This window comes from Artibeus jamaicensis, unplaced genomic scaffold (assembly GCF_021234435.1).
Source record: "Artibeus jamaicensis isolate MK-2021 breed Jamaican fruit bat unplaced genomic scaffold, CSHL_Jam_final contig_866, whole genome shotgun sequence".
NCBI classification, from domain to species: Eukaryota; Metazoa; Chordata; class Mammalia; order Chiroptera; family Phyllostomidae; genus Artibeus; species Artibeus jamaicensis.
This window is the reverse complement of record NW_026521994.1, coordinates 71,565-93,713: the sequence shown is the minus strand read 5'-3', so window position 1 is coordinate 93,713 and position 22,149 is coordinate 71,565. Positions and strand designations below refer to the sequence as shown.

Sequence of the window (22,149 nt, the reverse complement as noted above, 5' to 3'; positions counted from 1 at the left end):
CCCTCTGTCATCAGCATGACTAGTAGACCCTGACCTATGACAGATCTCTGTTCCTTCTGTCTTTATCTATAGATAATACCCATTTTTTTGGCTATAGCCTTTTGACATTGATTTATGAGCTATCCATGTATGCTGTATACAATTCCCAATAAAGCCATTTGGGAGAAGGGCTAGGAGCATTCCCCACTAGAGGGAATTGCTGCCCATTTTCCCACCAGAAAAGCAAGATTGTGTCCAGCACAATGTAGTCACTGCCTGTGGTGGACTGGAGGACTCTGCAGGACGCAGTTCCTCCCACAGACCTTGAACCCTACTGGTACATGTACCCACCAAAGAAATGCTGCGGAGACAACCAGGGAAGGACCCCTGATTCATCATGTGGGCCTAAAATGAAGTTCACCCCCAAACTCCTTCTTTGCACCTCATACCACACCCTGCCTCAAGGCCTGATTCAGGCACCACCCTCCCCTAAAGGTGCTGTCTAGTGTCATTCTGCCACCTTCACCAGCCAAAGCGCATACACCCAGGGCACCGGGTGACTCTGACACAGAGATGGAGAGTGGTAGTAGTGACACAGAGTCCCATCTCGGGAGGGTAGAAAAATACCTGTGAGTTCATATTCCATATTGCTTTACCTTGACAGTGGTTACCTGGGTGTGTGCTTTAGAAATTCATTGTTCTGAACACTTTTGCTTTAGGCAAATATTCCTTATGCTACTTTCCAAACACATATGCAAAGTTAAACACAGACACCCATCTCTGTGAACGGCCAAGCCCCAAAGCCAACCCTCTGTCACGTGGACTGGGGGAGTGCCTGGTCATAACCAGGAATCCCAGGGCAGAGCTTCCATTGTGTTCACTGTATCACCCAGACTGGAATGTAACTTCCTGCTGCATTTTAGAAAGATTGCCTATTACAAAAAAAAAAAAAGGAAGAGACTAGAAGCAAGTGGGTTCTCACCACATGTTTGCTGAGTGAATGGGTCAGCTCCAGGAAACAGGCACAGTAAGCATTCATAGACACACCTGGTTTCTGGCACCATCCTCAGGGTGACTGTCTAGGGGATACCAGCTCCCCCTCTACAGTACAAGCCCCCCAAGGACAGGGAGCCACAGCTGCTCCACAACCGAGCCTGGAGGGGGCAGTTCCCAGGGAAAGGCCACAGCCTGGGCTGTCTGGGGCCCTACTCTTGGCAGAGCTACTTCCCAGAACCTGGGCACAGTGGCCTCAGGTGAAGGTAGATGCCATTCTGGGAGCGCAGGACTATCTGTGGCTTCTTGATGGGTGGCCGCAAAGGGTCCAGGGCAAACTCAAAACGGAGCAAGCAGAGGGCTGTGACCACCTTCATCTCGTTCATGGCAAACTGCTGCCCGATGCAGTTCCTGCAGTGAGCAACACAAAGAGGCATCAGGAATGGGGTTCTGAAGTGGTGAAATCCAGTGCTCTCAGTGGCCAACAGAAATCAATAACTATTTTTGCATGACTGATTGACTGATGGATTGATTGACCTGGGCTTTAGAAACAGATCATAAGGTAGGGTCCCAGACTACTGGTAAGTAGATTCCCATTGAGGATTCTGGCTTGGGGTCTCTCTTGCAATGACTCAGCCACCCCTCCCCCTGCTAGCAACATGAATATGCTAATGGCAAGAAGAAAGTCCTTGGAACTTACCCTGTGTTAGAATCAGCACAACCCAGCATGGCCCCCCTCATCACACAGTTTCCCAAAGTGATGCCTCCCCCAAGACATCCTCCACCCCACTTCCTCAGTCCTGAGGGACTGGACATGTGGGGCTTCTCCTTACCTGGGCCCAGCAGAGAAGGGTATGAAGGCAAAGGGGTGGCGTCCTGCCACATTCTCAGGGGAAAAGCGCAAGGGGTCAAAGACCTGAGGGGACAGGCCAGGCTTAAATACACACCAGGTACAAAGGGAGGCTGACTCCCCACAGCCTCCCTCCCCCTCTGACCTCCAACCTCAGGAATGGGATACCTCAGGGTCAGGCCACACTGCGCTGTTCCTATGGAGGGCATAGATGTGCAAAGAGACCAGGCTTCCTATGGGCAGAGCAGGGCGAAGGTGGCCAGGTGGTCCTGGGAAGCCAGGCCCACCTCCTTACAAGGCCCGGGTCCCGTCATGTCTGCCTAACTGGACACCAGCCTCTGCTTTAGCACAGCTAGTGACAGAAGGTTCATGACAACTCTCAACACATCAAGTGCTTTTGCTTATCATCATGCCTACTTCCTATAGGTCAGCACTGGGCACAGCATCAGACACAGACATTTGTGGAATGGAACAAAAAGGGACTGAACTCACACCCACCACAAGGCGGGACACACAAGGACCATTACACGCTTTTGGCTCTCAGTGAATTGACTGTTAAAAGAAGTTATTCATAGCATTATGCTATCAATAGTGACAGCTACCTGTCATTGCATGTGGACCATGTGCCAGATATGGAGTTGAACTTTCTTTATGAAGCTCCCTCATGGAGTTGCACAGGTTAGCACTGCACACATCATAGTCTATGTGAATGATGCTTCCTGAAGTTGTTCAGGGAACAACTTGCATGGTGATACATGATATCCCTGATAATTTACTCCAGGAAGCAACCTTGTAAGGCAGGTCTTTCCTCAGACCCATTTTAAAGAAGAAAAAGAATTTAGCGGTAAAGGGGTTTACCCATGTTATAGAGCCAGGATTGGACTCAGGCCAGCACCAAGCATGAGTTCTTTGCCATGGACGCAAAGACTCAGCCAAAGGCACAGAGAGTGTCAGAGAAACATCCTCAAAGACTCCAGTTCCAGCCCCAAATGCACCCTCTCCCACCTGCAGGTAGAGAGCGGCCATCCACAAATGTGACAGGCTTGCTGAGCTGGCGGGACACCTGAGGCACAGGCGGGTAGAGGCGGAGGCTCTCCTTGATGCACAGGGTCAAGTAGGTCATCTTGGCAAGATCATCCCTGCCGGTAACACAACCAGACTTTTCTGAAGATGGGCAGCAACCGGGTACTGCGGGAAGACAGGCTTCAGCCTCCACTTCCCCTTCACCACTATCACACACCCAAGGCTCACAGAAACACAAATGCACCAGGTGCTCAGGAGACTGCACTAGGGTGGCCACTCACGCCAGGGACTCTGACTCCACTTTTCTTCATCCTTCCCCCATCCTCACTGCTAGGAAGGAAAAGCACAGGACCCTAGACATGTGAGTGCACCCAGCCATCAGAGACAAGGTCACTCCTGTGTCTCTGAGAGCCCCAGAGAAGCCCCACAAGAGACAGTTCTTTAGTGTCTGTTAGGTTTCCTTTGTGGAGCTGGAATGAAAAAGAAAAGTGGCTAATAGTCATTGCTGAGTACAGTAATAAACGCATGAGCAATGACAAGCTCAGGTAAATAGATAAATATATATACATATATATATGTATATGTATGTATATATATAATTTCTCTGTTCCCATTTGCCACTAGGAAGTTCACACCCAAATGTGAGGTCCAACTATAACTACTAGGCAACACCTTATTCTGTAGCCCCTAGGTTTTCCCCTTCAAGTCCTTTTTTTTCCACTTGTGCTTTGTTGTTTTATTGAATCCATTAAGTTGCTTCAAGTTCTAGATAGAATGAAGTGAAAATAAAATAAATATTGGGTTGGCCAAAAAGCCCCTTTAGCCTTTTCCATAAAATAGAAGACACATTTTTTCACCAATAACTTTATTGCTTTGGCTATTTTGAGTATGTTGGCTATCTCCCCACGAGGCATAATGTGGATTGTTCTCAATTAATTTCTCAATTTTATTGCTATCAACTTCAACTGGTCTACCTGACCATGGAGCATTGTCCAGTGAGAAATCTGCAGCATGAAACTTCTCAAACCACTTTTGACATGTTTGATCAGCCACAGCACCTTCTCTGTACACTGCACAATTTTTTTTGCATTTCAGTTGCATTTTTACCTTTCTTGAAATAATAAAGCATACTATGCCAAACACCATTGCATATTTTCTTCCATCTTTAATATTAAAATGACTACACAAAAAATTCACCAATATCGATGTTTTTATACTGCATGCTCATATGACAGCTGTCACAATACAATCTAACATAATCCTTTCAAACAAATTTAAAGAAAATTAAGTGTTACTAGAGGCATCTTACAGGAAACAAATAAACAAACACACATTTTGACCAACCCAGTATTTCAGCTCCCTCCCTCCAGGCCTGTTTATGTAGTTACCCACTTTAGAATTCCTGGCTCTCTCCCTTCATTCAAGTTCACCCCTCCTTAGAAAGCCAACTTTAGCCTTACCTCTTTTTTTTTTTCCAACCACTGGGCATGTTTTATTTATGTGTTCTAAGAAAGGTCAACAAAATTAAGCAGAATTTTCAAGGAAGAGAAATCATCCATGATCTTCTTTATTAGACATGTTGAGCTACTATACTGCATAAGGAATATCACCTGCCAGGCTAATTCTTTGGCAAGGCTAGTCTAGTCTTGTTCTGAAATAGCTAATGAAGAGGCATATATGTCTTATTTCCTAACCCATATAACTGCAGCTATTAATGATTTGAAAACACAAAGAAAGAGCTTTCTGTCCTAAAAATTTTATCTCATTTGTTTAAGTAGTGTTTTTGCTGCTATGGTTTTATTTTATTTTTTTAATATTAAATTTTATTTAGTTACTTTTCAAGTACATTTTTTTTTATCTATTTCTCCCATCCCACCCCACCAGGTCAGCCTGCAACATGTTGTCACTCATTCTTTAGATTTCTCTCGCATTTCAGTTATGTGACTTAATCTCTCTAAAAACTACCAAGGACAGCAATTTGGCTCCTCCTCCTCCTCTTCTTCTCACCCACACACCTGAAAGTACCTACCACCTGGCTGGACACTGTGGAAGACTGCCAACATTCATCCCTTAAAAATAAGTTACAGAGACTTCATCCTCTAAATATTAGACCCTGGATGTATGTGGATCTCCCTTAAATGCATCCAAACTTTCTCTCCCCAACTGAGCATTTTCTGCACCCCTACCAGGTACCTAGCCCAGGTCCTGATGAGAAGGGAGAAGGCAGGGAGACAGAGGTGTGAGGGCAAAGCTGTGGAAGGTTCCTAGAGAGCCTGCTGCAAAAAAAGGTCACCATCAGTGGTGTTGTGGTAACAAGTGAAATGTGAACCAAATGACAGAAAAATTCGAAGTTTCTGAGTGATGGAGTTTGGAAAACAGCTTTTCCTCCTTCACCAGTGGGTCTGGAGGCTGCACATGGCCACTTGAAGACAGGCAGATTAGCTCCTTTGGCTTTGTCAAATCTGTTCATCTTCAGTTTCTACCTCTGACTCCCAGCATTCCCTGCTCTGTCCAGAAGGCCAGAAGGGTACTCAGGTTCTACCATCAGAGTCAACACAAGAAATCAGCCATCTGTTCATCACCTTCTCTACATTACTGACATCTAAAAAGGCTCTATTGTGAAAGAATGGCCTCAGAAGTGCATCCTCTTATACTGGAGGTAACAGGATAGTGGTTGCTGTTCTCACCTATGTCCAAGATGGTACTGTGTCATCAGGGATGACACCAGAAAACATCGGCACAGCCTTTCCCCTGAGCTGAGCAGGACAGCCTGGGCTACCCATAGCCACTCACCACTGGAAGGTGTCCCTGTCCTCGAGGATCTGACACACCTCCTCCCGGCAACGATGCTGGTGCTCCGGGTATAGGGCCATGCAGTAGAGGAACCAGGAGATGCCACTGGTGGTGGTGTCATGTCCTTCAAACATGAATGTGTCCACCTCAGCCCGGAGCTCTGCATCCATCAACTTGCTCCCACTTTCATCCTGGGTTAGGATAGGCATAATAGACAAGGCATTTGGGGTGGGGATGAAGAAGTACTCATAACAGCAATTGTAAAATGAAGGTCCAAGGGAGGTAGAGAAAGCTCTGTTTCAGATTGGAGGCTAGGACCTTCTCCCAGATTGCTATCTGATCTCCCAAACTCAGCTTGCATGCCACCTACTTTAGGAACTCATGCCCGATCCTCTGGCCAAGTGACCTGTGACATTTCCCAGCATGGACTCTTGACTCTGCTCCTTTAGCACACAGAATACCACCAGACACAGGGAGACATTTTGTCAGCATCCACCTCCTGTCCTGTCCACTAGACTAAACATCTGGAGAGAAGTGCCAAGTCTTTCTCCTCTTCTGCATCTCTACCACAGGAACGAACCCAGGAAAGGGCTCTGTGAGTCAATGGACTGTGTGAGTAAATGAATGAATAAATGGGTGAATGAACAAAGTCTTTGATTCTAAAATTTAGGGCACTGAGACTCTTCAGAGTCTTAGACATCTAGAATTAGTCTAAGAACGGGCTGTCTGGCTTGTTACCAGGATTCCTGCTACTATATCTCCCCCCACAGCCACAGCCAGCCACACTCTGCACCATCCCACCTATGAGCCTTTCCTGATGTGTCATGGACAAAGAATAGGCCATATTTGCTGAAGAAAGAAGAGGAAAATCCTTAACCTCCCTGCTGCTGTGCAGTGATCCCTGCCCCTGAGGGTGGCCTGAACACCCCAGTTGAACCCATTCACAGGAAGGGGTGGGAACTGTGCACTCACCCGAGCCCCCAGGAGAATGTCCAGGAAATCCAGGTGCCTCTGGTTCTGGATCTTCTCCTGTTCCTTCTTGTCTTGCAGGGCTGCCTTCCGTTCCTGGATAACTTGGTCTAGGCCAGGAGTACAAGATGTCACTACCCTTGGACCCATCCTCTGCCCACAGGGGAATAGAAGTTCTACAATGGCAGTGTCCCAGACTGGCTCAAAGGAGTGACATTAGAGTCCTGACTTCCTATGGGTGGGCCAAAAGGGAAAGGCCCACCTGTGTGCTCATGGGCCACCTGGCAGGCCCGCAGGAAGCGACGACCATGTGCAGTAAGCCTGTAGATGAAGTCATTATGGTACTGGAAGGACTCGACGCGCTGCTGTGTCAGCAGAGTGAGATCCTTGACTGCCTCATAGTAGTTACTGTCCCTACAAAGAGATGGAGGGGGAGGGATGCTCAGACCCTGATCCACAGCACAGCCCCTCACTGCTTCATACCAGGAATCCAGCCCCAAGTCAGCACTTTCTGCTTTCCTCTCTCTGCCATTAAGCCAGAATCTGTCTCCCTGCCTTGGGCAAGTCCCAGTCCCCCCAGCAGGGGTTCCCTAAGGCAAGACCCTGTCTCCTCACAGACCAGGGCCCAGGAATCCTGCCAAGTCTCCCCTCTGAGGTGGCCAGGGTTGGGACTAGGTGCCCCAAGTGCCCTCTGACCTGTGGCTCAGCCCGCTGTGTCCTTTGCCAAAGGTGCACTTCATGAGTGTTTCCAGCGCCATGTGGCCCACATCACCAAAAATGTCAAAGCTCTTATTCTCACAAGCCTTTTCTTCCCACTTGTCCTGGAGCCCAGAGAGGGTAAGTAATGTGGTGGAGCCATGAGGCAGCCCGTCCCAGGCACCCAGTCCCTGGCCTGCCCTCTGTCCTGCTGGACTGTGGGGTGGGGGTAGGCAGGGCTTCAGGCTCAGAGGGCAGGACCAGGAGGCAGGCCTTCCACAAGATGCACAGACACTTCTTCCCTGTCAAGGCTGCCTGTATATAAGGGAATTGATGGGCCAAGAGGTAGTGAGCTTCCCAACACAGTGTGTGTATAAGTCAGGCCTGCAGTAATGTGGCAGAGGAGTGCCCTGCAAGGGCAAAGGCCACCCTGAATAACCTCTGGAGATTATTTGGGCCTGGGATGAGGAATATGACTTTGACCCCTGGCATTTCTTTTAAAGGAAGACGTGCCAAAGGCATTGTTTTAGGCAGTTGTTGTAGATAGTGAGGAGACACTTTTTAGACATGAATGGCCTTCTTTGTATTTCCAAACAGGCATCCCCCAAATCTGCTCCAGTAGGAGCCCCATTGGGTCCCTCAGAGGCCCGTTGGTCGGTGGAGAATGCCTGGGTCTCCTGGAGCAGAAAAGGGCCAGGGATGCCTGGACACTTGGACTCCAAACCTAGTCAGCTCCCATCAGGCATGTGGTGTCAGGGGGCTTGCACTGCTACAAGAAGGAAGGACCTCAGGGCCTCAGTGATTCCCCTCACTGTCCTCCCCCAGGGAAAGCTGTGCTCAAAGTGGCTGGCTGGCAGCCACCACCTCCAAGATCTTGGGACACGGAGCTCACGAGCATGGCGTTCGTGGATTCAGCAAACACTGTCAGGTAGGGCTTCAGCACGTCATAATGGAAACCAGGTGTGAGCAGTTTGCGGTGCTGGAACCACTTGGGCCCCTGGAGGACCAACAGGCCTTTCCCTGGGAAAGGGATGGGAGAGGGAGGACTAGTCAGTGCACACAGCTCTGCTCCATCTCTGGCAGTCCAAGGCTAAGCAGACCTGTCTCACCCAACCTTACCCTGGTCCTCCCCACCCAACCTCACACCCCAAACCAGCTCTACCTCCCAGCCACACAGGCTCTGGTGATACCAGCCTTGGCTCCATGACCCAAGGGCTTTCCTCAAGCCCTTGCCTTGGACAGCACCACCTGCAATATCTCCAAGGATCAACTCTAGAACCAATTTCTCCAAGAAACTGTTCCCCACACTCATACATTTCCCACACCATTGCCCTACCTGTCCTAGGTGGGAGATACACCCAGAAGGATCAGGTACCTGGGCCTCACTTCCCTGGATAACTGACTGAGTGGGAACAGGGCAGAAAAGAATCTTATCACCCAGAACCAGGGGCACAGAGGGTGACCACTCACCAATCCAAGGGAGCAAAAAGTCATAAACATCTGAGGCCTTAGGGTCTGTAGGAGACAGAGAAGACTGGACTGGGGGATTTCCAAAAATGACTAATTGATAAAGAGGATGTGAATCTCAGTTGCCCAGATGTAGGTTGCAGGCCAAGACTTCTCCCCACATAGCAGCATGATCCCTTTGCTCTCAATACGTCCCGCCCTCTCCCAAGAATGCTCACCCCCTCGACTGTACACGGCTTTGGCATATTCAGGCTCATAGATGTTCAGGAAGCCAAGGAACTGTCCATACCAGAGTGGGTGGGCATAGGGAAACTCGTGGGCCCAGGACACTATCGTGTCCAGGCTCCCCGTCTGCTGGATCTGTAATGGTGACAGAAGGGCTGGTCAGTCAGGAACCCAGCATTACCAGCCACAATGAGTCCCTCAGCCTGCACAGGAAGGCCCAGGGAGTATCCATCCCTCTTCCTTTTCCAACCTGTCACCCAGTTCTATCCCTGGCTGGTTCCATTTCCTCTTCAGCCACAGAGCCACTGCTTTCTGTCCAGCCACTCTCTTATTGCACTTGGGTTGGCTCAGCAACCCCAATATGTCCATCTTATGGCCACTAGTGCCTGCCACTAACACTCTATCTACACTGCCGCCAGAGATTTGTTTTCAGCATTAAAACTTTTCATTAGGAAGATAATCCAAGGTTGTTGTTCTAAAGGGAAACCACCATGATTGCATCCTGTTGAGTCATTTGATACATTTTTATTGAGGACCTACTACCTGCAAGGCATTGTCTAGGTGTCTCAAGAGACTGAGACAGACATGGCCCTGCCCTTTCATTCTGTAGGGAAGACTGACAAGACGTGTAAATAGTTAAGTAAAATCATGGGGATGATAGTAACTTCTAAGAAGGAAATAAGCACTGTACTATGAGAGACTAACAGGGGAACCTTCTTAGATTACAGTGATTCACATGGCTTCTTCTTGCAGATGACATTTAAGGTGAAACCTGAAGTATGATCAGAGGCTGGCCATGTGAAGAGAAAGAGAAGGAAGTTCCAAGTTGAGGCAACAGCAAGTACAGAGGCTCTGGGGTGGGAAAAAGTGTGGATCTTCCAGCAGCTGCCTCACAGTGACACAGTGGCCTGAGTTGAGGTGGGAGAGATCATTCCAAGGATGGTGTGTGCCTTCTGGGAGTTTTTCTAACCACACCTATGCACCCAGAGGTGTTCATGTAAAAATATAGTATAATATAAATGCCTTCCCAGACCTGCCTTATGATAAATTAACATGTTTTGTCTTAATTTTGAAACTAGTGCATTTAACTGTCAATATTTTTTTAATAATTACATACCATTCCACTATATGAATATACTATTGTGTATTTATCCATTTTTCTGTATTTTGACAGGGTTTTTCAGACCCTTCAGTGACCTACCCATGGGTCTCAGAATGAAGTCTGAGCTTCATCATTTGGGAGGAAGAACACCTAATGCTTATTAAGTGCTTGCTGTGTGCCAGGCCTTCTTCTCAGCACCATACATCTTGGCCTCATCCAATGGTTACAATAACTCTATGAAGCCCCATTTGAGGGAAGAGAAGCCTAAAGTACAGAGATCTGAGACTTCTGGCCAAGGATCACATACTTGTAAGGGAAGTGGGATGGGGACCAGGAACGTTTACTCCATGGCCAGCAACCATCAGAGTTTGACAACCTGGTTTGAATACAACCAGGTTGTACTCAAATTCTTTCATTTAATCCTCAGAAAATCGTACCTCTGTTGTCTAGATGCATGAATTTGGGCAAGTTCTTTAGGCTCTCTGAATCTTACCCTCCTCATCTGGAAAGTGGGGGTGATGATACTTAGCTGATAGGATTTCTTCAGCACTAGAGAAGTCATGAAGGGATAAAATATGCATGAAAGGACCTTGAGTGAGATTCTGCACAAGCCAAGCCCTCAACAAGTAGTTACCTCCCCTTCAAGCCCACCTCTCCCCAAATTCTTCCTCCAAGCTTTCTCCCAGCATCTCCCAAAACCTCCTACTCCCAAATGCACCCAGCTGCACTGAAGAATGTGCTCTGAACCTGCCCTAAGTTAATTCCACCTATGGGTAAAGGACTAACCAAAACTTGTCCCCTGTCACATGGATGCTGACCTTAGTTTACACTCTCTAACTTTGTTTTATTGGACACTTGATACCTGTAGGATGTCAACTGTGTTGCGAGGCAACATGGCTATAACAAAAATGAACTTTGTTTGGTAAATAAGATCCAGACTAGGAAGAACCATGAGTGAGCAATAGACACTTGATAGAAACACAGGCTTTAGATTTTCCTGAGAGTAAGTGCATGGCTCTTGCAGGAACCCTGGGATAGTCAGTGAGTGTTTGCAGGGCTTGCGGATTCTAAGACAAGGTGGACATACATCCCCCTAACGTGAGTCTCATTTCCCTGCCCCTGGCAAGCCCCTTAGGAGCAGGTAGATGGCTGATGGCTGATGTGGATGTTGTGAGGAATGCCTGAAGTGCCCTTGCTGGCAAGATGCCCATATCCTCAGAGATGTCTGATGCTAACTGGGTCTAGGGCAGCCTTGCGTGTCTGAATGTCTAAAACTAAGATGGTCTCCTAGGGTGTGGCATCGTGTCTGTGTCTTTGCTGATACCATTCCTTGCTCCACATATACCCTCTAGCTGAGTACTGCCTGTTCCTTGACATCCAGCTTGAATGCCCTGCTCCAGGAACCTCTGTATCCTCGACTGAGTGAAATCTGCCTCCTCTGGGCATCTCCAGCACTGTTACTACCTTACCCATGCTCTGCTTGCTGTTATAATTCCTTGCTTGCATGACCAAAAATATTTTAAATGTTCATATTGGTATTCATTGAGTGTTTAAAGTTGTCAGACACTGAACTAATCCTGATATACACATTCTTTCATTAAATCCTCAGAAAGTCCTACAAGACAGACACTATCATAATTCTCACTTCATAGATGAGGCAGGGAAGCTCTGACACATGGTTAGTTAGCAATAAAAGTGCGATTCACACCCAGGACCCCTGACTCCCCTCTGGGTTGTGAGTTTCAAGGGCACAGATCACATCTGTGGCATGTCTGGGTCACTGTGGAGATCTGCACAGAGCCTCAGGAACACCACATACTTGATAAAGTGCTTGGGGAACAAATACACTGAATAGAGGAACTGAAAAAGAGGAAGACGAGAAAGGAGTGGAGACAGCACTCCACATTAGGCAGATGTCCACAAAGCATCTGCCTAATGTGGACACTGGTCTGGGATTAGTCAGTCTCATGAGAAACCAGGTCGAAGTCTTGCTCAAATGGCATTGCAGACGTTTATTTGTTTTTCCCAGCTGACTCTACATGCCTGCTCTGGCTAATCCACATTTGCTGCTTATTTCTACATTCTCTGTTTTTTTAAATATTAGATTTATTTACGTTGTAGAGATGAAAAAGGAGAGAGAAAGAGAAAAACACACACTGATGTGAGAGAGAAACATCAGTTTGTTCCCTATCATATGCAGCTCAACAGGGGGCCAGCCCAACCCAGGCAGGGCCCCTGCCTGGGAATGGAACAGTCCACCTTTTGCTTTGTAAAATGACACCCAACCAACTCAGCCTCACCAGTCAGGGCTGCATTCTATCTCTTGAAATAGGAAATGGAAGGGAACAGATATGCATTCAGTATCTCCTATATATCTGGTAATATGTAACTAAATTGACAGACTGCCTCATGCAGAATGGATAATTGCTCCCATTTTACAGATGAGAAAACTGAGGTTCAGATGAGAATTGATTTGCTTATTGCTTGTAGGTTAGTATTACTCTCTTGGGTGAATGCCCCCAGGTTCCCTACTGCACAGTGAAGTTTGTCAGGGCTGCTGTGTTCGGGTGCATGAATTGTGCGCTGCAAAATCCTAGGATATGCAAATCATGTTGAGGTCTGTGCAAGTGCTGGCCCTGCTTTTTCTTCAGTAAAGTTCCCTTGCATGATCCTTACCCATGCAACAAATCCACTTGTGCCAGGAAACAACCTTGAAGGACACTGAGCATCTGATAATGCCTGACCCAAGCCATTTTCCCCAAGGGCCCTGGACATGTGACATGGCTACTTTTGTCTCCAGCCACCCATCTTTTGCCTTCTCTGGGGCTCTTCTCCTCCCAGACCCTCTGGACAGTCACGTGAAACCTCCCCATTGATCTTCTCACTCATTGCCTTGGAATTCCATCCTGAGTTTAACCCAGGGGCTGAGGTAAGGTCATTGTAAGTGTCTTACTGCCCTGGGGCACACACTTAAAAAGTTTATCTTAGCCCTGGCTGGTGTAGCTCAGTGGCTTGACCACGGGCCTGCAAACCAAAAGATCACGGTTCGATTCCCAGTCAGGGCACATGCCTGGGTTGCAGGCCAGTTCCCAGCAGGGGCCAGTTCCCAGCAGGGGTCGCATGAGAAGCAACCATACAGTAATATTTCTTTCCCTCTCTCCTTCTCTTCCCCTCTAAAGATAAATAAAATCTAAAATAAATAAAAAGTTTATCTTTACACAAAGTGGTAAACATCATTTCTATCTACCAGTAAGAGGAAACTTCTGCTGTCCTTGACCCCTTATCTTCCTCCCTGCTGGTTGGCATTTTTAGAAATGCCCCCTTCATCCTGAGTGTCTCATTTTTCCACCTGACCTCCTGGGGTTTCTTTCCCAACTTAATATCTAATCACCATGACAGCTGGTCTCCTCTCCATCCCTCCCCATTCAATGAAGATCTATTGGACAGGGGCGGAGACAAGCTTAAGTCACAGGAAAGCCAGACTCACAGTATCTTAAGAATGGAAGGAGCCCTGGACTGACCTGCTTCATCTCAGCCCACTTCCTTCCTCCTCAGTCATGAGACTGCCCCTCTGTGTCATCCCCACGCAGGACAGGAGGCCCTGACCTCATGCTGACCATGTCCACAGCTTGATCCAGCCCTTGCCTCCCTAACCCCAGCTTTCTCCTACATGCTCTTGATTGCCCCAGGAGTCTAGATGAAGTGAGGGGAGCCCTCAGCACCTGACCTCGCTACTGAAACTGCAGCCCCATTCAATGCCCTGGGGTGTCCTCTGTCTGGGGGTTCACTTGGCTGCCTGGCCAGCTCTTCTAAGACACACAGCTGGTCACCCACCCTTTGGTCTGCCCACAGGCACCCTGATCCCTCTGCATATCTGTGCCCTCGTAGAAAAGTGCAGTGTGGTCCAACCACACAGTACCCCACCCCTGGCCTCACAGGTCTAATGGGATGCTGTGGGGACCAATCTCCCCCTTGAATGGGCAGGTTTTGAAGTAAGACCTGTGTCCTCAGTTCTTTGATTGCCAGTGCCTTTGCCCTGAAAACATGGCCAGATGCCACTTTCATGCCCTTCTGTGCTGGGCTGAGGTCAGGATGTCTCCATGCAGTTTCAAGGGATGGTCTTTCCTGGGCAGGCAACTGGCATTCCCTCTCCCAACCCCAACACACAAGTCAGATTTGTGGGTCCATTCTAGGGGTCTAAACCTCAGGCCAATAATTTAACTGAGATCTCATTATGTGCAAAGTCCTCCCAGGCCCCCTGAGTGCAATGGGCAAAACCCTAGAGGAGGTGACTTCCGCCAAGATGGATACGTAAGTGGAAGCACTGTGCCTTCTCGCACAACTGAGTTTATAAACAACAAGGTTTTAGCAATAAAAACTCAGCCAAACTACAGAAACTTGAAGTATGCGGAAGTCTAACAACAACGAACCCCTCAGCCAAACCCGTAAGAGGGGCAGAGCCACCAGCAGAGGGGGTTCGGACAAGAAAAATCCACCGGACTGACCAGGGCACGTGACACAGGTGCACCAGCAGCCGTAGGCAGATCCCAGGTGTGGAGAAGCAGGCAGATCCACTGAGGATGCAAGGCATTGGGCCCACAGAGGGCTGATCCAGGTCACACATTAATGCGCAGATAAACCAGTGAATAGCTAGCAGTGAGACAGACCACCAGGGCCCCAGCAGCAGGAAATGGCAGAGGGAACCACCATTGTCCCTCTCTGACCCTGCCCCCACATGCAGCATCACAAACCAGCAACCTGGGTGGCCACTCTCTAACCAGGCTCCCACATACAGCATCAAAAACCAGCAACCTAGGTGGCCCCAACCTGGTGAACAACTAAGGCTCTGCTCTTCATATCTAACAAACATGAACAGATCAAAACATGGCTCAAGAACAACTCAGAGCCCCAGTGCCGATAAACCTAAGCGATGAAGAAATGGCCAAACTTTTAGATGCACAGTTCAAAACACTGGTGATCAGGATGCTCACAGAACTGGTTAATTTTAGTCACAAATTAGAGGAACATATGAAGGCTAAACTAATTGAAATGAAGGGAAATATGCAGGAAACCAATAATAATGGAAAGGAAACTGGGACTCAGATCAAAGGAGTGGACCAGAAGGAGGAAAAAAATGACCAAACAGAAAAGAATGAAGAAACAAGAATTCAAAAAAAAAAAAAATGAGGAGATCCTTAGGAACCTCCAGGGCATCTTTAAATGCTCCAACATACGAATTATAGGGGTACCAGCAGAGGAAGAGGAACAGCCACGAGTGGAAAACTTATTGGAACAAATAATAAAGGAGAATTTCCCCAATCTGGCAATGGAAATAGACTTCCAAGAAATCCAGGAAGCTCAGAGAGTCCCAAAGAAGTTGGACCCAAGAAGGAACACACCAAGGCACATCATGACTACATTAGCCAAGGTTAAAATGAAGGAGAGAATCCTAGAAGCAGCAAGAGATAAGGGGACAGTCACCTACAAAGGAGTTCCCATCAGACAGTCAGCAGATTTCTCAAAAGAGACCTTACAGGCAAGAAGGGGCTGGAAAGAAGTATTCCAAGTCATGAAAACCAAAGCCCTATATCCAAGATTGATCTATCCAGCAAAGCTTTCATTTAGAATGGAAGGACAGATAAAGTGCTTCTCAGATAAAATAAAATTCAAAGAGCTCATCATCACCAAGCCCTTATTATAGGAAATGTTAAAGGGACTTACCTAAGAAAAAGAAGATAAAAAAACATAAACAGTGAAAGGACAGCGAACTCACAGTTATTAACAACCACATCTAAAACAAAAGTAAACTAAGTGGACAGCTAGATCAGGAGCAGAGCCATAGAAATAAAGATCTCATGGAGGGTTAGCAACAGGGGAGTGGGAGAAGAAGAAGAGGGGAGAAGGTACAGAAAATAAGTAGCATAGATAGTAGGTAGAAAATAGATAGGGGGAGGGCAAGAATACTAGGGGAAATATAGAATCTAAAGAACTTGAGACACATGGTCATAAACTAAAAGGGGGAATGGTGGGGGAAAGGTGTACATGGTGGAAGGGAATGAGAGGGGGAAATAGAACAACTGTAATGGCATAATTAATAAAATATATTTTTTAAAAACCCTAGAGAAATAGGGCAGGACATAAACCAGCCTCCAGGAAACACATTTTGAGAATTAAGAAGCATGACAGTTAAATGCTTCTGAACATCTAGGCTACACCTAAGACCAAGAAGAGAAAAGTTAATTTTCATGGACACTTCCTCCCTGCCCCAGGACCTTCCATCTACCTCAAGGCATTCTCCTCCTTTCCTACTGCCATTACCACTTGGACTAGGAATCGCTTTGTTTTATCCTCACCCAAGGATAGGTTTGCTGATGCTTAGAGAGAGAGGAACATTGATGTGAGAGAAAAATCATCAGTTTTCTGCCTCCAATACATGCCCTGACTGGAGATTGAACTTGCAACCTAGGTATGTGCCCTAAAGAAGAATCCAACCTGCAACACTTTTCAGTGTGCGGTCCAATGCTTCGCCCAATTGAGCCAGGGCTGCAGTCACTTTTTATGGCCTGATTTTATCCTGAATGAAAAGGCAGGAGTTCTGAGTCTACCCTCAAGTCAATTCCTGAGCTGCAACATGAACACAGACAAATTCCTTGCCCTCTCTGAGACTCAGTTTTCACATATACAAATTAGGGAAAATAATCACTCCTCTCTCCTTCTTATTTCTAAAGCTGCATCATGGATCCAACCAGAGAAGAGGTGCTAAGTTCAAGGGGACTGCAGACTTGTTGAGCCGGCCACAGATCCCCAGGTAACTTTAGAAGTGTCAGAGATCATCAACCCCTCCATGCCCTTCCTGGGTGCCAAGACCCTTCACATACTTGTGCTGGAGGCAATAGCCAGAGCTAAGCCATGTTCCAGACCTGCCACATACTCTCAAGGTGGCTTATAGTGGGTGGAAGGAGAGTGGGAAGGTGGAATTTGGGGGTGAAAAAAAGCAAACTCTGATGTGAGGGTAGGGGAGCAAGGTGCCCATCCTAGAAAACCCAGCTTCACTGGAGGCAAGAGAAAGTGGAGGGGTTATGAGAAAATAGAGATTGAAGGTCTCCCAAATGCCTCTTATGGCAGCATTAGGGCCCTACCTCAACCTTTCCATCACCTCCTTTTGTACTTAGCAAAGACTATCCCAAACACCTCCTGGTTCCTCCACTTGTCTTCTCCATCTCTCTCTCTCCTCTACCAATAGCCCTCCCTACTCTCCACCATCCAATGTTTGTTCATGCAGTGACACCTACTCCGTGCCAGGCTTTGTGCTAAACCCTGAGGGTACAGGAGTGAATCAGACCAGATCTCTATGTCATATTGGGAAAGATGAACAAATAAACAGAAAACGACACCCCAGTGAGACAAGTGCTGATGCAGACAAGAACAAGAGGCTCATCCAAACTCCTGGTTAGTCACTTAACCCAATCTGGGGCAGGGAAGGCTCTGGTCTCAGCTTTCCCCTTTACACAGTAAGCTTCTTCAGAGCAGAGCCTGGGTCTGATTCACCTTTCTCACGCATTCTTTCCTTTCCTGGGTGTCTCCAAAGTTACCTGGACTTTCTGAGGGAGGAGATTATGTGGGGGCAAGAACAAGCCTGGGCAATCCTCATCTGAAAATCAAGTTCATTTCCAGCATCAATCATGGAAGAGAAGCAATTCCCCACACTCTGAATCAGGGAAGGTACTCAGGAGGTAGAAGAAGTAATTGTGCCTCTCTCTGAGCCTTAATCTCTGGCATCCACACCTGGGCTCCCAAACCTGGCAGAAGAGCAATACCCCCATGGAAGTTTGTTAATTTAGGCTTCTACTGGCAATATGCTAAGTAGTACTCCAGGGACTTTAGGACAAGGAATCTACTCTCCTGTTTGGTTCCAGTGCATGAATTCCTTTCCCTGTGTGCAGAAACCTCTGGTCTAGATCCCCACGAAGGTAGGGAGCTAAGAGGTGTTCCTGACAATGGGTGTTAAGGTGGCCTTTCCACCCTGAAGTGACTGGGCAGAGCAAGTGAGATTATGAACCCAAGAAGATGTCACAATTTCTGAGTGAGCCCTTAGCCATGGCCAGGAGAACCCCACCTTTAATAACACTAACAGCTTAGATGTCCTGCGTGATCTTTGGGTGACAGTACTCATCTCTGCCTTCACTTCATAATTCTCTACCATAAAATTGAAATCTATACATTGCACAGAACAAAGAGAATGTTGATTAAGCTTTAAACAAGATTGCCTAATTTTATCAGACTGTCCAGGATTTTTGCCCCGATGTTATCACCAAGCACTTAGCAGGACATTTGTTTCAACCTTGGATCTCAAAATGATGGAAAGGAGTCTGTGGCCTTCTTGGGCTCCAACTTTAAATTGCCCCCTGCAAGGACAGCAAAGAAGGTGGATTGAGGAGGAAGACTGGGTGGCAAAGTTGAATGGAAACCATGGCTCCCAGGATATCATTTCCCTGCCCTAGTAAGGATCTCCTGCCTTGGCCCCCAGGAGACTGGGATGAGTTCTCTGAAGAAAAAGAGGCCATTTCCTTTTTCTACCCCTCCCTCTTCATATCACTGTCCACATACCTCGAGGGCATGCCCAAAGAGCCAGTGGGTGGGGGGCCCTGGGAAGCTGTCCAGAGCCCTGGTGAGAAACTGCCTCCGCATCAGCAGATGAATGAGCTTGAGGAAGCCTAAGACCAAGATCAGTCCAGAAGCCCACAGGCACAGGCGACAGAGGCTCAGGGAGAGCAATACAGGCCCCATAGCTGGAGTTGCAGCCACCCAGGCTCCTCCTGCTCCTTTCTGGTTCACTTATACTCTACATGCTGGCACCTTGCCTGATCCTGCCCCCAGCCAAACCAGCAGCAACATTCTAGAGGGTGGAGCTTCATAAGGAAGAGAAATCAGCCCCAGAAGTCACAGACAACAGCACAAACAGCCTGGCTGACTAGTCTCAAAACAGCTGGAGAGAAACCACATAGCAGGCTTCAGAGAAATCCCACAAGGAATATCATGCCTTAGTTCCTTGGTAAAATCGCTGGCATAACAACTGCCTTTTCATATAAGCACCTTGTTGTTTCAGGAGGCTTCTACACAATGAAGCCTCATTTAACCCAAATGAAGCAGTCATAGATACTCACCCTAGACCATGTTCTGGGTCATGAACCTGAGGCTCAGCTTTGCCTGAACTTTCTACTTTCCCTTTCAATATGGGCCACTGGGAGGCTTCCACAAATGCCAGGCATATGATGCTTTCAATCTCCTTTTTGAGAGGCACTGTCACAAACTAGGTTCTAACTCCAGAAGAGACATTCTGGGTCAGAAAAGGGCCAACTTCATCACAAGACCATACTACAAACTTGACAGGAAAGAATGTACCATACTACTTTCAGGGTGATGAGGAGGATCATCAAATTCAGTCCCTCCTGGATTGATGGAACAAGCCACTTGGGCCCAGAGAAGGTCAGGGAATTCTCCAAAGCCCCACAGTGAGGCAGGTGTAACCCTCAATTGCCCAGCCCAAAGTCTGATAAAGAAGAAGGTTTTCCCAGGCCCTAACCTTGCCTGAAGAGAGTCTTCTATTTCTCCCTCCTGTCCTGGGTTGTGACAGTCAGGATCCCACAGGAAACAATTCACTGCAGATATTTCAGATGAAAGGACACGAATGCAGGGCTCTTTCTAGAGAGATAACAGAACTAAGGAATCAAACAAGGTATGGTGTAGCTTCCAGAGACTGGCAACAGCAGAAAACCCATTGACATTACTAAGCTGAAGGGGAAAAAAAGGAGAAGACAGCATTCCTGAAGTCTAGCAGGGGCAAATATTGCCAGAGAAGTGATTCTGGAGAGGGAAGAAGCAGAGAAGAAATGTCTCAGCCCCATTCCCCTCCCACCAACCAAGCTCTTAGTGGTGTCTCCTTTCATCCAAACTCAAGCACAGGGAGAGAAAAAGGGAGCCTGGGGAGCCATCATGCAGCAATCAGCCTCCCAGCAGGGCAGAGAAGAGCAGAGGTTGGACCTGGCATGGAGATGCCAGGGGGCAAACCAGAAAAAAGGCGGACTTGGAACTCTGGTCTCTGAACTCAGATTTCAGGTGCTGACTCAGAGAGTGGTACAATGCCAACATGGCCTCCAAATCCCCTACTGGGGAAACACCCTACCCGGTTCTCCCAGAGGCAGAGAAAGCAAGGTGGCAGTACAACAAAAGGAAACCCAAGAGAATTCCGAAATCGCACATTTGTGCCCCCATGCATTCCTGGGCACAGATCATGGAGTGCTCCACTTAATGTGCAAGTCATGGAAGGTCCTCATTCAGTACTGCAAGTGCTTAGAGGGTCATCCCAGCACACCAAGGTCTGGGTTTTGATACCTCGTATGTGCCCTAGGCAGGGCACATACAAGAAACTACCAATGAATGCATAAATAAATGGAAAAGGATATCAGTGGTGCTCTCTCTGTGTCTTCCTCTCTCCCTCTCTCTCTTAAAAACAATCAGTAAAAAAAATGCAAGTCATGCAGGTCCGAGTATGTCTATCAGTAGACTTCCATAGTTTATGGTAAGTTTATTTGTTAGTGTGGACTGAGCCTGATGGAATCATGGATTGTTTGAGGTGAGCCTGAGAAAGTTCCCACCTGATGAGGGACCACCAGCTCCTGTCAAAAACCACTGAGGATTCACTTGAGAGGATGCTAAGGCCAGCCTAGAAAGTGGTAAGTGACCATAGCTGTCCTGAGATACACACTTAATCCAGGACAAGTTTCTTAAACTCTCTAAATCTCTGCTGCTAACCTGTGCATCACAGGTTATATTAGTATCTACTTCATAAGGTTTTTCAGAAAATTAAAGAAGTTATCATGTATAAAGCACCCAGCTTACAGATGGGGTGTTCAGTACAATTAAACTAAATATTCACATAGCTGTTTTTGGATGAGCAATGATCAATAAGAGAAGAATAGGTGAGATAACCTGCGATTCTGGGGTTTCTTTGCCTTCCATATAAAATGTCTCACTGAGATAGAGTTGCCTTAGCTTAATCCCAGCTGCTCCTGGCTCGTATTGTACCTATGCCTAGGTAAGTACAGGTGGACGGAGGAGGCTCTGTGTGCAGAATGTGAGTAGGGCAGAGTGGGATCAGGAGGCCCAGAAGCCAACCTTGCTCCATTCAGGCAATATCCAGGAAGGCAAGCCAAACTTCTGACTCACTGGTGTCCTGAGGAACTTTAGCTGGGAGGTCAAGATCAGGTCCCTGGAAGAAACAGTTTGGAGAGGGCAGGTCTTTGATACATTTGACATTTGGTGCACAATATAAGGTAGAGATCTAATGCTCCCTATTCCACGTGGAAAGTCAACAGTCACAGCACCATCTGAGTATTTCATTTCTCCCCAGGGATCTGTAATTCTGCTGTTATCATCTATGACATTTCAATATCACTGAAACACAAAAAGCAATGCTAGGTATTACACACACACCATACTTCTAAAAAGTATAAAACCTATATAGAAGCATGCTTATTTCAGATTAGGAGGTTGTGGTGAGAAGAAAGGAAGTCAGATGACCAGGGTAGCATTTTAGCTGTATCTAAAATTTAATTGCTTTTAAAAGAGAAAAATTGGACTTCCACCAAGATGGAGGCATAGGTGGATAAGCCGTGCCTTCTCACACAACCAAGTTTAGAGACAACTAAATATTAGCAACAGAAAACACAGCCAGAACACAGAAAATTGAACTTTTCGGAAGTCTGTTAACAACAAATTCTTCAGCCTGACCAGTAAGGGGCGAAACCCGCAGCTGGTGGAGGGGGGTTGCACAGGAAAACTCGGTCGGATGGACTCAGGCGCGCGGAATCCAGGCACGCGGAATCCAGACGCAGGGTTAGATCTAGTGAGTGACCAAGCGAGCAACCAAGTGAGCGACCGTGGGGGAAACAGCGAGGGAGCAGGGCTGCGGGTTGACTGTGGTCATGCATTTGTGCGCAGATAGACAAGTGAGGGAGTGGGCGAGTGGACCGGGAACCAGCGGGTCCCCACA

At 47.4% G+C, this 22,149-nt stretch overlaps 1 protein-coding gene across 1 annotated transcript; it reads right to left on the bottom strand.

The window, feature by feature from the left end:
- Positions 1-381: 381 nt before the first annotated feature.
- Positions 382-18,920, bottom strand: LOC119037797 (cytochrome P450 4B1-like). The gene is made up of 12 exons (XM_053673456.1): positions 18,705-18,920; positions 8,989-9,130; positions 8,774-8,818; positions 8,196-8,323; positions 7,304-7,428; positions 6,870-7,021; positions 6,611-6,717; positions 5,639-5,829; positions 2,828-2,961; positions 1,991-2,055; positions 1,806-1,888; positions 382-1,383 (listed from the first exon to the last, which is right to left on the bottom strand). The coding sequence occupies exons 1-12, from the start codon at positions 18,882-18,884 to the stop codon at positions 1,200-1,202; spliced, it is 1,536 nt and encodes a 511-aa protein (XP_053529431.1). The 5' UTR covers positions 18,885-18,920; the 3' UTR covers positions 382-1,199.
- Positions 18,921-22,149: the final 3,229 nt, after the last annotated feature.

What these genes read in the sequence shown, in the direction of transcription:
- LOC119037797 (XM_053673456.1), bottom strand. Translation starts at nt 18,884, where the DNA reads ATGGGGCCTGTATTGCTCTCCCTGAGCCTCTGTCGCCTGTGCCTGTGG. An exon ending in CTTTTTGCTCCCTTGGATTG is followed by an intron (nt 8,324 to 8,773) that starts GTGAGTGGTCAC and finishes TCCCTTTCCCAG; the next exon opens with GGAAAGGCCTGTTGGTCCTC. An exon ending in CACAGCGGGCTGAGCCACAG is followed by an intron (nt 7,022 to 7,303) that starts GTCAGAGGGCAC and finishes ATCTCTTTGTAG; the next exon opens with GGACAGTAACTACTATGAGG.